The sequence below is a fragment of the Caretta caretta genome, chromosome 1, assembly GCF_965140235.1.
Source record: "Caretta caretta isolate rCarCar2 chromosome 1, rCarCar1.hap1, whole genome shotgun sequence".
In the NCBI taxonomy this organism is placed as follows: Eukaryota; Metazoa; Chordata; order Testudines; family Cheloniidae; genus Caretta; species Caretta caretta.
The window spans coordinates 6,449,670-6,464,644 of NC_134206.1; the positions used below are offsets into that span (position 1 = coordinate 6,449,670).

The 14,975-nt window shown below is 46.1% G+C and overlaps 2 protein-coding genes across 2 annotated transcripts; both read left to right on the forward strand.

Moving 5' to 3' along the window:
* Positions 1–2,930: 2,930 nt before the first annotated feature.
* LOC125633182 (olfactory receptor 51G2-like) lies at positions 2,931–3,900 on the forward strand. The gene has a single exon (XM_048842197.2). The coding sequence runs from the start codon at positions 2,965–2,967 to the stop codon at positions 3,898–3,900; it is 936 nt and encodes a 311-aa protein (XP_048698154.2). The 5' UTR covers positions 2,931–2,964.
* Positions 3,901–9,569: 5,669 nt separating this feature from the next.
* On the forward strand, positions 9,570–10,508 carry LOC125633033 (olfactory receptor 51G2-like). Its single transcript, XM_048842160.2, has one exon. The coding sequence runs from the start codon at positions 9,570–9,572 to the stop codon at positions 10,506–10,508; it is 939 nt and encodes a 312-aa protein (XP_048698117.2).
* The last annotated feature ends 4,467 nt before the right edge of the window (positions 10,509–14,975 follow it).

Genomic DNA, 14,975 nt, shown 5'->3' on the forward strand with positions numbered 1-14,975 from the left:
AGTTGACTGGTAACTTGGATGGGTGGGCAAAGATGAGCAGGCATTGAACTGCAAGACAGCTTATTTTTTGCCCAAACCCAGGGGAACCTGGGACATAACACCTGGGAAAAGGGTTCGAGGTATCCCAAGGGAAAGCCTCAGATTTGGCAGTGCAAGAGAAGAAAGAAATGTATTATCACGGAGAGGAATGGTATGAGTACACATACGTTTATTCGGAACTGTACTTTGAGTGAGGTTAAGAATTGCTGCAAGGTCGCAGAGGAAGTCCATGCCCAAAATAGTCCCCTGTGCATTTGGAGCTATGTAAAGAAAAGACTGAGTCCAGAAGAATAGCAGGCTAAATTACTTTTTGCTGTTACCACAGAAACGCGAGTAGCCTCTGTCCTTATTTCTTTAGCTTGTTTGGCTTTGCATCTAGAGGCTCACATACAGATGGATTTATAATCAGAGCCTGGGTTCACTTTTAAATTAAGGGCTGTTTGCAGGTGAGAGTTAAAACCTTTCTTTAAGATTTTTAGAAAGACCTGATTCGTTTTCTTTGGGTCTGCAATGCCTGCATTGCTGGGATATATTTCCCTTTTATATTTTTACAATATTGAGCCGCAGGCTCATTCTTGTCTTGTATGCAGACCACGATCGGTCCCCAATTACTGGCTTTGTTCCCCAAGGCTTTCTGGATGGCTTCCTTAAACTCAGTGCAGGCACGGGTCATATCATTTTTAGATTTAAATGTAACAGAGGCCCAAATGCCGTTTTGGTGTTCTTTTGTAGGGATTTTGGCCCATGCTAGATCAGGGCATTTAGCTTTTGTTAAGATATAAAGATTCCTGGGATATAACGAAAAGGTGACTTACTTTTTTCCAGAATATTAAATTTGGGTGGATGGGCTTTATATTAGGGAGATTTTTTTAGTAAGCCCCTCATTTCCTTTGTGCTGAGAGCAGTGTACTTATCAGTATTATGAGCCACTCTGTTTTCTCCTGTCCCAGACCACCGGTTATCTTGATTTTCCCCCTTGTGTGCCAGGTTCCAATTTTGAATTTGTTTTTAAAGGTATTTCCAATTAATTTTATTTTGGTTTTTATCAGTATCGCTCTTTGAGTCAGGGTCAGTAAAAATACCCTTCTGTTGTATGCTTGCAACAATACGACGTGCAGAGGAGTTGTGTGGGTTTTTTTAGTTTTGTTTTAGAGCCTTGTTTTTTGCTTTAAACTGACTTAGTTTGCAGTTGCAATCTGCCTTTTGATTTAGCTCTGTTGTAAGAGCCTTTTGGAGTATTTCCAACTTTTGTCATTTTTTTTATATTCACATTCTATCATTACAATCCCCTTCTCTAATTTTTTTTGGTTTGATTAGACTACCACTTGCTGTCCATTGTACTCATGCCCTTATTTCATTTATTTTTTGCTATCGTTTTTAGAAGCTTTTCATGTTTTCCTTTTATAAAATCAATGAGTCTCCCTCCCACAGAGGGCATTAGTGAGGTTCCCCAGGACCAGTCAATGTGTCTCCTTCCTAGAGGGTATGATTGGGGCACCCTGGGGCATGCCAGCGAGTCCTCCTCCCAGAGAGGGAAACATTGATGCATTCTGGGGCAATTTATACAACATTTTATCCCAGCTTCCTGAAACCCACTTAAGCAGCACTTCAGGGGAGACCAACTGAGCACACCCCTGTACTCAGTTTTACTGCAGCACGCATTCTGGTGCTCAGTACCTGGCAACGCAGCCGTCGCCTCCAGTGATCCCTGCACCCAGAAAACTTGGCCACAAACACACGCACATTCAGTCCTCTTGTCTGTGTGTCCTATATGTGGTTCCTATTAAAAAAAAGGGGTGTGAAGGGGTGTCCCAAACCAAGGCGTGCACTAGAGGTCGTAAGTAAAAGGATACTCATCTCTATTCCTGGATGTGAGAAACTCTCTGCGGATTCCCGATCACACCCTGCTCGCTGAGCCAAAACTGTTAAGCAAAAAGATTCTTTTCCCCAAGAATCAGGCAAGCACAGACAATACTGAAGGGGGTTTATTCAGGGTACCGGGAAGACTGACAAGCAGCTTCGAAAATATGGTGCCATTGTGGCCAGTTCTACACATTTTCTTGTTAATGTATTTACATGTATTTATACATATGAAAACAAACATTATTACAAATCAAAATAAAACCCTAAACAAAAATAAAAATGAAAACAATACGTACATATAAAGGTTATCCTATCTGCATCAAACATTTATAACTACCTTGCGGGGGAAGGAGGCAGGGTGGGGGTAAAAATAAGTGCTTACAAATATCCAGTGGGCTGTAAAGGGAAGGTTTGTTCTCTTCTAAAAGCTAAATTAGTGGGCAACCATTAACCATATAAGCTTATCAATTGTTCACAATTGTCAGTGTCCTTGCTACTGAATGCTATTATGGCATTCCTGCTTCTTCTGCTGTTTCTATCTTAGCTGTTCGCTAAATTTTAACTGTTGCCTAACAATATCAATGGGCTCGAGAGCTTAACAGGTGTCAAACAGGGACCGGATGTTTATATGGGTAAACGGAAAATCCAATTACAGTAGTGAGGACTTAACAAAAAAGTTCTTAGAAGGGCTCTAAACCTGCCTAATTTATACTACAATATATATCTAATTAGTGGGTCTTGGGGAGAAACTCTCCTTGGGAGCAGGTTATCTCACAGCTGCCTATTTCAGGGCTTCTTTCACCTTCTTCTGAACCATGTGGTACTGGGCACTGCATATGAACCTAGAGGGACTACAGGTCTGATCTAGTCTGGCAATGCCTATGTTCCTATTGATGGTGTAAATCCAAGACCATGCTTTAGGTAATCTTCCTTGAGCTCCTGGGAGTCTCTAGACTTGCACTGAGATCAGAACCATGTCTCATTAAATATCATCTAGTCTCATGTTTTTTTTTTTCTTTCAGGAAGGGTATTTCAAAAGTCCTTGGACCTCTCCAGTATATTATGTCAGCTGTCAATGACACCAAATTCAGCTCTGCTCTGCTCCTTCTCACTGGGATACCTGGACAGGAAGACTTCCATCTCTGGATCTCTATCCCGTTCTGCTTAGTGTATGTTATTTCAATAGTAGGAAATTCAGTCATTCTGTTCATTATAAAAACAGATCAAAGCCTCCATGAGCCCATGTACATTTTCCTTTCCATGTTGGCCGTCACAGATCTTGCCTTATCCATATCCACCATGCCTACAACCCTGGGTATATTCTTGTTTAACTCTAGGGACATCAGCCTGGATGCTTGTTTTGCCCAGCTGTTCTTCATTCACTCACTTTCAATCATTGAATCATCAGTACTCCTGTTGATGGCCTTTGATCGATTCGTTGCTATCTGTAACCCACTGAGATATTCTTCTATCTTAACCCTGCGAAGAATTGGAAAGATGGGACTGGTGTTTGTGCTAAGAGGGGTGTCTGTAGTCTTCCCACTCCCCTTTCTCCTTAAACGGTTCCGATATTGTCGAGCGAATGTCTTCTCTCATTGCTACTGTCTGCACCAAGAGGTCATGAAGATGGCTTGTTCGGACATCACAGTCAACTACATCTATGGCTTCTTTCTTAACATCTCCGTGGTGGGGTTAGATTCACTGTTCATCTTCCTCTCATATGTGATGATCCTCAAAACAGTGCTGAAAGTCACATCCCGTGCGGAGTGCCTTACGGCCCTGAATACATGTGTCTCCCACCTCTGTGCTGTCCTGCTTTTCTACACACCACGGATTGGATTGGCTGTGATACACAGATTTGAGGAGAGCTCTCCTCCATTCCTCAAGGTTCTCCTGGGCTACATCTCTCTGTTTGTCCCACCACTTATGAACCCAATTGTGTACAGTGTGAAAAGCAAACAGCTTCGTGCTAGGATAATCAGGGTGTTTGTCAAGTGAAGGGTCAATTCATCACTTGGCTCCAGGGCCAGTGACATGGGAGATGAAAAACACGGGCCATGACCACCTATTCTATTCAGGACCTTACATCCGAGATGACATGATCTACTGAACTCCACTCTGTAAAGGGAGCTTCAGATTGGGTATAAGGCCTGCAAGAATGGGAGAGGGGCTGGTGAGGGAGGCTAGCAGACTGTGGGAAGGAGACCAAGGCAGGTAGCAGCTTTTACAATCTGTCTGTGTTCATGGAGAGCCAGTGGACCAGTGTGATGTTTGCTCATAAAGAGCCGAATCGGTGCCTGCTCCAACCTCAGAATTCCTCTTGATAGAGTCAGTAAAGAGAAGGGACGTGGATGTTGTTCCCCACTGTACCTGACCTGTCACTGTTCCGTCTCTGGTTAAACACCCAGGAGCCAGGGAAAAAGCTGAGAAATGTTCTGCAGTTCCAGTCCTCGCCTTTCCTGAGTGCTCCTGGTACCGCGTGATCCAACAGCTGAGTTCAGGGGCTATTCAAGTGACACAGTCACCCCCCTTTCCTTCTGCCCTCAGCCAGGTGCATGTGTCTGTGTCGTGTCAGAGACATGGTTAAAGCAGGAGCCCCAGGAGCAGTCATTTAGGCAGCTCCTCTCCCATTGATGACTGTGCACTGCAGACCTGATGAATCCACCCCCATCTGTCTGTAATGCAAAATATATTGAATGAACAGAATAGATAATGCTGGTGAGGGAGTTGCACTATTTGTGAAAGAAATTGGACCACCAAATGAAGGAAAAATCCTCAATGAAGCAAACTGTACCATAGAATCTCTATGAGTGGAAATTCCATGCTCTAATGATAAGAATACAGTGGTAGGGATATATTACCGACCACCTACCCAGGATGGTGATAGTGACTGTGAAATGCTCAGGATGATTAGAGAGGCTATTAAAATTTTTAAAAAATCATTAATAATAATAATGGGGGATTTCAACTGTCCCCATACTGACTGGGTACATGTAACTTCAGGATGGGATGCAGAGATAAAGTTTCTCGACATCTTAACTGATTGCTTCTTGGAGCAGCTAGTCCCAGAACCCACAAGATGTTGTGAAGGCCAAGTCTATAACAGGGTTCAAAAAAGAACTAGATAAATTCACGGAGGAAAGGCCCCTCACAGGCTATTAGCCAGGATGGGCAGGGATGGTGTTCGTAGCCTTTGTTTGCCAGAAGCTTGGAATGGGTAACAGGGGTGGAACACCTGATGTTTGCCTGTTCTGTTCATTCCTTCTGGGGCACCTCGCACTGGCCACTGTCTGAAGACAGGATACTGGGTTCGATGGACCTTTGGTCTGACCCAGTGTGGTCTCCGTAGAGGTGGATAATAGCCCTGCCCTGCCTCACAGAGGTGGTGAGAAGATAAATACATTCAAAAAGTTATGTGTGAATGTGGATCTGACACACAAGAGACCTTGCAAGAGACTCAGACCCAGATTCCCTCCCTGGCCCCTCTGTTTGTGCTGCCCTAGCAATACAAAGGGATGGAAATGGTACTCAGCTCCCGCACAGAAGAACGGCTGGCTCCTATCACAGCCCAGCCCATTCACTGTAGGGTGACCACCTTCTCCAAAGGAAAAAGCGGAACACATGCAGAAGCCCCACCCCCTCTGTGACCCCCCAACTATGCCCCTCTTCTTCTCATTTGAGGCCTCTCTCTCTGCCCTGTCCCTTCCCCCAACACCCCACTTCTGACACTCCTCTTTACCTGAGACTCCACCCTCTCTTCAAGAGAGAAGCCAGAGCTGGGCCATGGAAAGGGCTGCTCAGGGATCCAGAGTGACTGTGAGGAGCCCCAGACCCTCCACCTGTCCTTGGCATTAGGCTGAAGGGTCCAAAAGAATCCCCCAGCCTGCATCCACAGCTCCCAGTATGCACCGCCTAGGGAAGGTGGAGAGTCTGGCCTCCCTATAGTAGTCTGTGCTCTTAGGGCACCTCTTACCATGGCCTAGCTGCTGCCTAGCCAAGAGGAGGAGGCTTGGTGGAAGTGGAGGAGTAGGAGGAAGGGCCTGGTGCAAAAAGATCAGAGGCAGGAAGTGGGGCCTCACAGCAGTAGCGAGAGGATAAATGCATTCAAGGATGCTCAGATACTCTGAGAGAGTAAGATCAGGGCGGTGTCAGGGTTCCACAGACCAACACCTCTGACCTTTGTCTATAAAAGGCTTCTTACCACAGCCTCCTGTGACAGCTGGCCTCTGGGAAGCTGCATGAATCCACCCCTTGGTGTCTGTGGCAGAGGTGGGGGTGCTCAGGGGTAACAGTGTGGAGTAGGTTGTGGATTTATGAGGGAGAGCTGGAGCATCATGGGATGGCTGGGTGGTTCAGCAAAGTTACTGGACTTGTGTCTGAGGTGAGATTTGGAGTGTCATGAGGTCTAACTGTCAAGCAACGGGTCAACAGACACGGGGGCAGGCCTCATCTTAGACATCTGGCTGGGAGAAAGCCGTCTGAGCACAAAGATCAGCTTCACCATTTGGCCCTGTAACATGGCCATGGCTCAGAGCTATGGTGACTGGGCCCAGGCTCACAGAGGTTTCAGCAAAGGCTGCTGCCGCAAGAAAGGGGCAAACAGAGGGGAAGATGCTCTCAGGGACACTGGGAAACTAGGCTGGGTACCAGGAGCTCCTTGGCATCCCAAAAGAACATAAGTTGGGACAGTTTTGCTCCTGTATCTCCAGAGCAAACCTGTCTAACTTAGCTTGCAGTGATACATGAGACAGATGAGTTTAGACATATGAGAGCTGCCTGATATTTTTAAATCACTTTTCTTATTGCTTTTTTCTGCTTCTTAATAAACCTATTTGTTTTAGGGAGGCTGGGGTGACTGTATCGCTCTGGTCACAAGCACCTGAAGGGAAGAAACTGAGGAGTGTAGCCAGACCTGCATGATGAGAAGCATTTAGCATGGAAGGGGTATTGTTCCCAATTCAAAGAGTGGAACAACATGAGATTCCCCCAAAGAAGGGAGGGGAAAGGGACCATATATCTTTGTTTTACTGTGACAATACCAGTTCTTCGTGGTGAGCATCTATCCTTGAGTGCCTTTGAATATTCAGAATAGCAGCTTGTTCAGCTTGCAGCCAAAATAAAGATCCACTCAAGACAATGATTCATAGAGTCAAAAAATAGGAAAATTCCCATGTAGCGAGCCATGTAGAATTTCCCCTCGTTGGTTTGCACTCTGGGTTTGTAATGCAGGAAAGGGGGATGCTGGGGAAAAATCTGGTCCTATATTACTATTATTCTATTTTATTTCAGCAAGATCACAAAGGTGACAATGTAATTGTTACCACTTGGCCGCCCCCAAGGTAGCCATGTGACTGATCAGAACCATACAAGAAGTGATGATAAGCCCGGATTCCAAAATTAGAGCCTGTACGAGGGCTTCTGCTACAGTTCAGTTGGGTAGCATCATCACATCCCCCATGATTTGGCCTCCTGCAGTTTGCCATTGGCCGTGATGGGAGTTAAATCTGGTGCACACGAAGCCAAGCAGCTGAGATTCCCTGATGGCCAAGTGGCCCCCAGGGGACTGTGCCGGCATCTTCATAAAGACACCTGCCTCCCCGTCTGAACAGAGGCTGCCTGCTGCCCGTATCACCTCTCCGATGACTCCTTGTCCTTTTGGGTGAAGACCTCTGGTGTCAGCAGCTCCACGCCGAGCAAGAACTGGGTACGTTGGCAGGTTTCACTGTCTTTAAAATGTGAAGTGAAGGGGAAAGGCTGGAAGCTGTTTTCATTGGCAGGTGTTCTATGCAGTGGTAGAGGACTCAGCTGGGCTGTCGGGGTGACTCAGTGAGGGAGCTGGAGGGCAGGCAGGGTTAGGCAGCTTGGGAGCCCCTCCCCCACATCTGCCCATGCTCCATGCTGGGTTATTCAAACTACACAGAAAGCTAATTCTAAAAGCGAACTCGGAGTGTTAAACTCCAATGCCCCAAGTCAGGATTTGTCAAAGGGGTCCCGTTTCTAGAGGAGCCATGTGCTCTGGGCCCGATCCTTCCAGGGCCTGTGTGAGAGAAGACCCCACAGAATCCCAGTGACTAGGTCCCAAATTGCCTCAGGTTTATTTGCTCCTGGAAACTTAATCAGCAAATGCATTTTCTAAGTCATGAGACAACACAACCACGGTTCTGTGTTTCAGCAAATAGTCGACCTGAGGTGCAGGAAAGGGGATTGCAATAGTAGTTCTATGCAGTTCACACCTATCACCTATTACAGGCCCATGGCTGAATTAACATGTACACTCAACTGGACATTAGTGCAATACCAGTGATTGCAGTATTCACCCATGTGTGACACCAACCCCTCCTGCTCCCAGCATGAAACTTGTCTGTCTGTCTTAGCTTGAAACTTGCCAGATAGCTACAGGCCGTTGCATAGGGAGAGGAGGCAGGTCCTGTGAGGATGAAAAAAAGCCTGTAGGGTGATCATCTTCTCTGGATTCAGTTAACATTGGCCAGGCAAATCACTTCAGCTTCTCTTGGAGGAATTCTTGGGATCAGAGTGTATCACCGGGAGCATTTGGTAAGGGAAAGTTAATAGAACCCGGTTCTCATTGAAATTACACATGTAAATCTGGAGTGATGCCATTGCAGTTACTGTTATTGAATGCAGAAACTTGTTCCTAAAAATGCTGCAAACAGACAGTGGCATAATTTGGACTCTCAGGAGCGGAGAAAAGATACATTGAGTCTATGAAACGTGTTTATAAATAGCAAAGGAGGACTTGTGGCACCTTAGAGACTAACCAATTTATTTGAGCATAAGCTTTCGTGAGCTACAGCTCACTTCATCGGATGCATACTGTGGAAAATACAGTGGGGAGATCTCCCCACTGTATTTTCCACTGAATGCATCTGATGAAGTGAGCTGTAGCTCACGAAAGCTCATGCTCAAATAAATTGGTTAGTCTCTAAGGTGCCACAAGTCCTCCTTTTCTTTTTGCGAATACAGACTAACACGGCTGCTACTCTGAAACCTATGTTTATAAATTGTTTCAGTTCAGGACAGATAAACACAATGCCCATTTTCACTATGCAATTGCCATCTGTTTCTACACGACATGATACAATGGGCCACACGCAGAAGTGGAGGGCCAGAAAGTGAGTCTGTATGAAGGTCACAAGTGTAAAATCACACCGTGCTTAAGCAGTCTGTGGAATTCACAGCCAAAAGATATCAATGGGGCCATGAGATTAGCAGGATTAGAAGAGGGACTGGATGTTTATATGGGTAACCAGTGAGAATTCTTTTTAAAAATCTTGGAAGGGCTCTAAACCTTCTTGATTTGCACCACAAAATATGTCTAACTAGTGGGTGTCTGGGGAAACTTTCCCTGGGAGCAGGTTATCTCAGAGTTGCCTATTGCAAGGCTTCTACCACCTTCCATTGAAACCTCTGTACCTGGCCACAGGATACAGGGCTATATGGACTACAGATCTGATCCAGTCTGGCAGTGCATGTCTTCCTATCAGTGTAAATCAAAAACAATTTTTGCTGATCTTCCTTGAGCTCTTGGGAATCTCTAGACTTGCACTGAGAGCAGAAATATCATCTAGTTAAATATCATCTAGTCTCCTGTTCTTTTTCTTTTCAGGAAGGAAATTTCAAAACTTCTTGGACCTGCCCACTATATTATGTCAGCTGTCAATGACACCAAATTCAGCTCTGCAGCATTCCTTCTCACCGGGATACCTGGGCAGGATGACGTCCATCTCTGGATCATCTCTATCCCCTTTTATTTAATGTATGTTATTTTGATAGTAGGAAATTCAGTCATTCTGTTCATTATAAAAACAGATCCAAGCCTCCATGAGCCCATGTACATTTTCCTTTCCATGTTGGCCATCGCAGACCTTGGCTTATCGATAGTCACCATACCGACAATACTAGGCATATACTTGTTCAACTCTAGGGAGATCAGCCTCAATGCTTGTTTCGCCCAGCTGTTCTTCATCCACTCATTTTCATTAATTGAATCCTCTGTGCTTCTGTTAATGGCCTTGGACTGCTTTGTTGCGATCTATCACCCACTGAAATATGCTTCTATCCTAACCATGCAGAGAATAGCTAAGATGGGACTGGTGTTTGTGCTAAGAGGGTTGGCTGTAGTATTACCAGTCCCCTTTCTCCTAAAATGGTTCCAATACTGTCGAGCCAATGTCCTCTCCCATTCCTACTGCCTGCACCAGGATGTCATGAAGATGGCTTGTTCAGACATCACAGTCAACAGCATCTATGGCTTGTTCATAATAGCCTCCACAGTGGGTTTGGACTTCCTGCTCATCCTGCTATCTTATGTGATGATCCTCAAAACAGTGCTGAGCATCACGTCCAATGTGGAGCGTGTCAGGGCCCTGAACACCTGCGTCTCCCACCTCTGCGCTGTTCTGCTCTTCTATACGCCAATGATTGGCCTGTCTGTGATACACAGATTCGGGAATAGCTCTTCTCCCTTGCTTCAGATTCTCCTGGGATATGTCTACCTGCTGGTCCCGCCCCTGATGAACCCAAGTGTGTACAGTGTGAAAAGCAAACATCTTTGTGCAAGGATAATGAGGGCATTCATCAAATGAGCGGTTCGTTCATCACCTGGCTTCAGCACTGATGACATGGGAGACAAGCAACACAGGTGACCTAGATCCTTACACCTGAGATGACATGAATTACTGATCTTCACTCTGTAGAGAGAGGTTCAGACAGGGTCCAAGGCCTGGGCCTAGCTGAGAGGCACTGATGTGGGAGGACAGGGCACTGGGGGAAGGAGGCCAAGCCAGGCAGAAGCATTTACCAAGTGACTGTGTCCATGGAGTGCCAGGGGTCCTGTGGGATTTTGGCCCATTAAGAGCTATATCGGTTGTTGCTGTGACCTTAGATTTTATGTCAATGCAGTCAATAAAGAGAAGGGATGTGGATGTTCTTTCCCATTACACCGGGCCTGTCACTGTCTCATCTCTGGTTAAATATCCAGGGGCCATGACAAAATCTGCAGAGCTGTTCTGCATTCACAGTCCTTCTCCTTCCCGAGCGCTCTGGGTGTTGCATGATCCATGGGCCTTGCACCAACTGTGGACAGGGCCATTCAAGGTGCACGGATATCCGCCCTTCCCCCACGCCCTCAGCCAGGTGCTTGTGACTAAGTCGTGTCAGAGACATGATTAACGCAGGAGCCCCAGGAGAAGCCATTCAGGCAGCCCCTCCCCAACTGATGCCTCTGCACACCTGCTGAGTTCACCCATATCGGACTCTAATGCTCCGTAGCCAGAGCGGAGCTGCGTGTACTAGTGAGGGTCTGACACACAGCAGAGCTGATAAGAGTCTCAGGCTCAGGTTCCCTCCCCGTTCACTCAGTTTGTGCTGCCCCAGCCATGCAAAGGGGTGGAAACAGGCCTCTGTCCCCCAACAGAGGCAGGCTGGCTCCTATCCCAGCCCAGCCCATTCAGTGTAAGGTGAACATCTATTCAAAAGACAAAAGTAGGTGAACAGCAGGAGCCCCATCTGCTCTGTGACCCCACCCATGTCTGCTCCTCTTCCCCTCAGGCTCTTCTCACTGGTCAGGCTGGAAGCCAGAAACTAGGGAGCCAGAGTTAATGTGAGGAACCTCAGACCCTCCACCTGTGTTGGGCAGGGGACCCATGAGCAGCACCCAGCCTGTCTTCCCAACCCCCAGTAAGCCCCTCCCAGGGAAGGTGGAGAGTCTGAGGCTCCCCACAGTGGCATGGCCTCCCTGGGCAGCTCTTACCATGGCCCAGCCCCAGCCTGGCTGGAGGGTGATGCCTCAGGGTAAGAGAAGGGTAGAAGGTGCGGCAAGCCTGATCCAACTAGCAGCGTGGTGGGGGGCTCCTGAGTAAAGGAGGAGGATGGGGCTGGAGGATCGGAGACCTTGTGTTTTGGACAAGACTGAATTAATGTGAACCCATAAAGGAGCTCTTGTTTTAGGTATTCCAGGCTGAGAGTAAGTCATTGCAAGGACCTTAGAATGAAGGACAGGGCAGCTGCAGGGATACCTCAGGCCCTCTTTGGTACTCTGCAGTGGCACGTGTGTGCAGGGACTTGGCCAGAGTGTGCTCTGCTCTTGGATATCATTACCAGCAGGTGGAGTTCCACCCAGCCCCCAGGCTGCTCTAAACTCCACTGAGGCAGGAGAAGAACAGTCTAGAAAATCAAACCCCTCTAACTAGCTCCTTGCTAGCCCCGCTCTCTGCAGCACAGGGAGTAGCTCTGCCAGTGGAGCAGAGAATACAGGTGGGCCCATCATTACTCGGAAGGCTGGTCCTGTGGTCTGGGCATCACTGTGTGACTCAAGAGATCTGGATTTGATTCCCTTGCCATATGTGACTCTGGTCAAGCCATTGGATGTCTCTGAGCCTCTGCACTATAGTGACTGGGCCCAGGTTCACACAGGTTTCAGCAAAGGCTGCTTCAGCAAGAAAGGGGCAAACGGAGGTGAAGATGCTCTCAGAGACCAGAGAAACTAGGCTGGGTCCAAAAGATCTTCTTGGTTTCACAAAAGAATGAATGTTCTGAGTAGCAACCTGTTCAAGTTGGAGCCAAGATAATGATCCACTCAAGATAATGGGCTTGTCTTCATCGATGCATGGTGATCAATCCACTGGGGGTCGATTTAGCAGGGCTAGTGAAGACCTGCTAAATTGACCACCAATCGCTCTCCCATCAACTCCAGTACTCGACCAGAATGAGATGAGTAAGGGGAGTCAATGGGAGAGTTTCTTCTGTCGACCCAGCTTGCTGTGGGCCCCGCGGTAAGTAGATCTAAGCTACGTCGATCTAAGTTACACTGCTAACATAACTCAAATTGTATAGCTTAGATCAACCTGTCCCCATAGTGTACACCTGCGCAATGATTCATAGATTCAGAATTTAAGACCAGACGGAGCCATTAGATAACCTATTCCAGGGATTCTTAACCTGGGGGGCAGCCCCCCTTGAGGTGTGTGGAATATATTCAGAGGGAGGCTGGAGAAGTTTTAGGGAAAAAAAACTGACTGTGGACATTTTACTGACAGTAATGTATAACTAGCAAACCTGATTCCTCCAGAGAGATCCAGTCCTCAAACGACGCTGTGTGTTTGACTACAGGTGGCATTTGGATGGATTTCTCTGATGCTTGCACAGCATTATATAAAGTCGTTAACATCTGTACATAGATCTGTTTCTTTTTCCTTTAGTACAAAGGATCATTGGTTCATTTGTGCCACAACAAAAACTCAAGTGAAAGACAAAGAAGCTGAAACTGATTCAAATGAAGCACCGACATGGCATATATCAATATATGTGTTTAGGGGGCAGTGGGTAGTACATTTTTACAGATACAATGAAGGGCAGCATTGTGACACTGCACGCCCGTATTCTTCACAGCGATATTATTATGATATGAGTATGGCATAATTATGATAAGTCATTTGAGGTGTCTTTGGAAAAGTTATGATTCACTGAATCTGATTATCCCTATTGGTATCTGTCAAGGTTCCTCCCCCACTCTGAACGCTAGGGTACAGATGTGGGGACCTGCATGAAAACCTCCTAAGCTTATCTTTACCAGCTTAGGTCAAAACTTCCCCAAGGTACAAAATATTCCACCCTTTGTCCTTGGATTGGCCGCTACCACCACCAAACTAATACTGGTTACTGGGGAAGAGCTGTTTGGAAACATCTTTCCCCCCAAATACTTCCCAAAACCTTGCACCCCACTTCCTGGGCAAGGTTTGGTAAAAAGCCTCACCAATTTGCCTAGGTAACTACAGGCCCAGACCCTTGGATCTTAAGAACAATGAACAATCCTCCCAAAACTTGCACCCCCCCTTTCCTGGGAAATGTTGGATAAAAAGCCTCACCAATTTGCATAGGTGACCACAGACCCAAACCCTTGGATCTGAGAACAATGAAAAAGCATTCAGTTTTCTTACAAGAAGACTTTTAATAGAAATCGGAGTAAATAGAAGTAAAGAAATCCCCTCTGTAAAATCAGGATGGTACATACCTTACAGGGTAATTAGATTCAAAACATAGAGAATCCCTCTAGGCAAAACCTTAAGTTACAAAAAAGATACACAGATAGGAATAGTCATTCTATTCAGCACAATTCTTTTCTCAGCCATTTAAAGAAATCATAATCTAACACATACCTAGCTAGAGTACTTACTAAAAGTTCTAAGACTCCATTCCTGGTCTATCTCCAGCAAAAACAGCATATAGATAGACAGAGACCCTTTGTTTCTCTCCCTCCTCCCAGCTTTTGAAAGTATCTTGTCTCCTCATTGGTCATTTTGGTCAGGTGCCAGCGAGGTTACCTTTAGCTTCTTAACCCTTTACAGGTGAGAGGATTTTTCCTCTGGCCAGGAGGGATTTTAAAGGGGTTTACCCTTCCCTTTATATTTATGACAGTATCCGAGCATTATTTTTGTATCTGAAGTTATGAACATTGACTAAGTAACTATTTTTCAACTGCAGTTACACTTGGGCAATGCCCACTAGACAAGATGTTTTCAGTCCAGATAGTGGGTGTGGAAGGGCCTGTTAAGGGCAATGGGCCATTAGGAAAAAAACAATAGACCTTAGGAGAAGCTTATCTCCCACCTGGTGAGCCTTCCTGTGAATGCTACAGACAACCGGCAAGTAATGGCTGCCGTGACTCCATCTTTGAATGTCAGTATTTCAACAGATTGGTGTGGGAACAAAGCTTTGAAAGAAAGTGTTCTCACCATATGAAAAACTATATAAGGCAGGGAGTGACATCATCTGGTGTTCTTGACTCATCACCCAAGAAGACCCCGGGAAAAACACCTGAGACTGAACTTGGGGAAGTGCTGGACCCTGGCTGAAACACCTGGGGATTTCAAGCTGTAACGCAAGTGCAGGTTCCTCCTTCAGAATGTGCAGCCTGCTTGTATAATCTTTTAGGGTGAGAATCTGACATTCATATTTAATCTATTAAATTTAGTTTGTGTTTTTTTATTTATTTTCTAGGTAATCTGCTTGGATCTGTTCACTTTCACTTATAATCATTTAAAATCTACATTCTG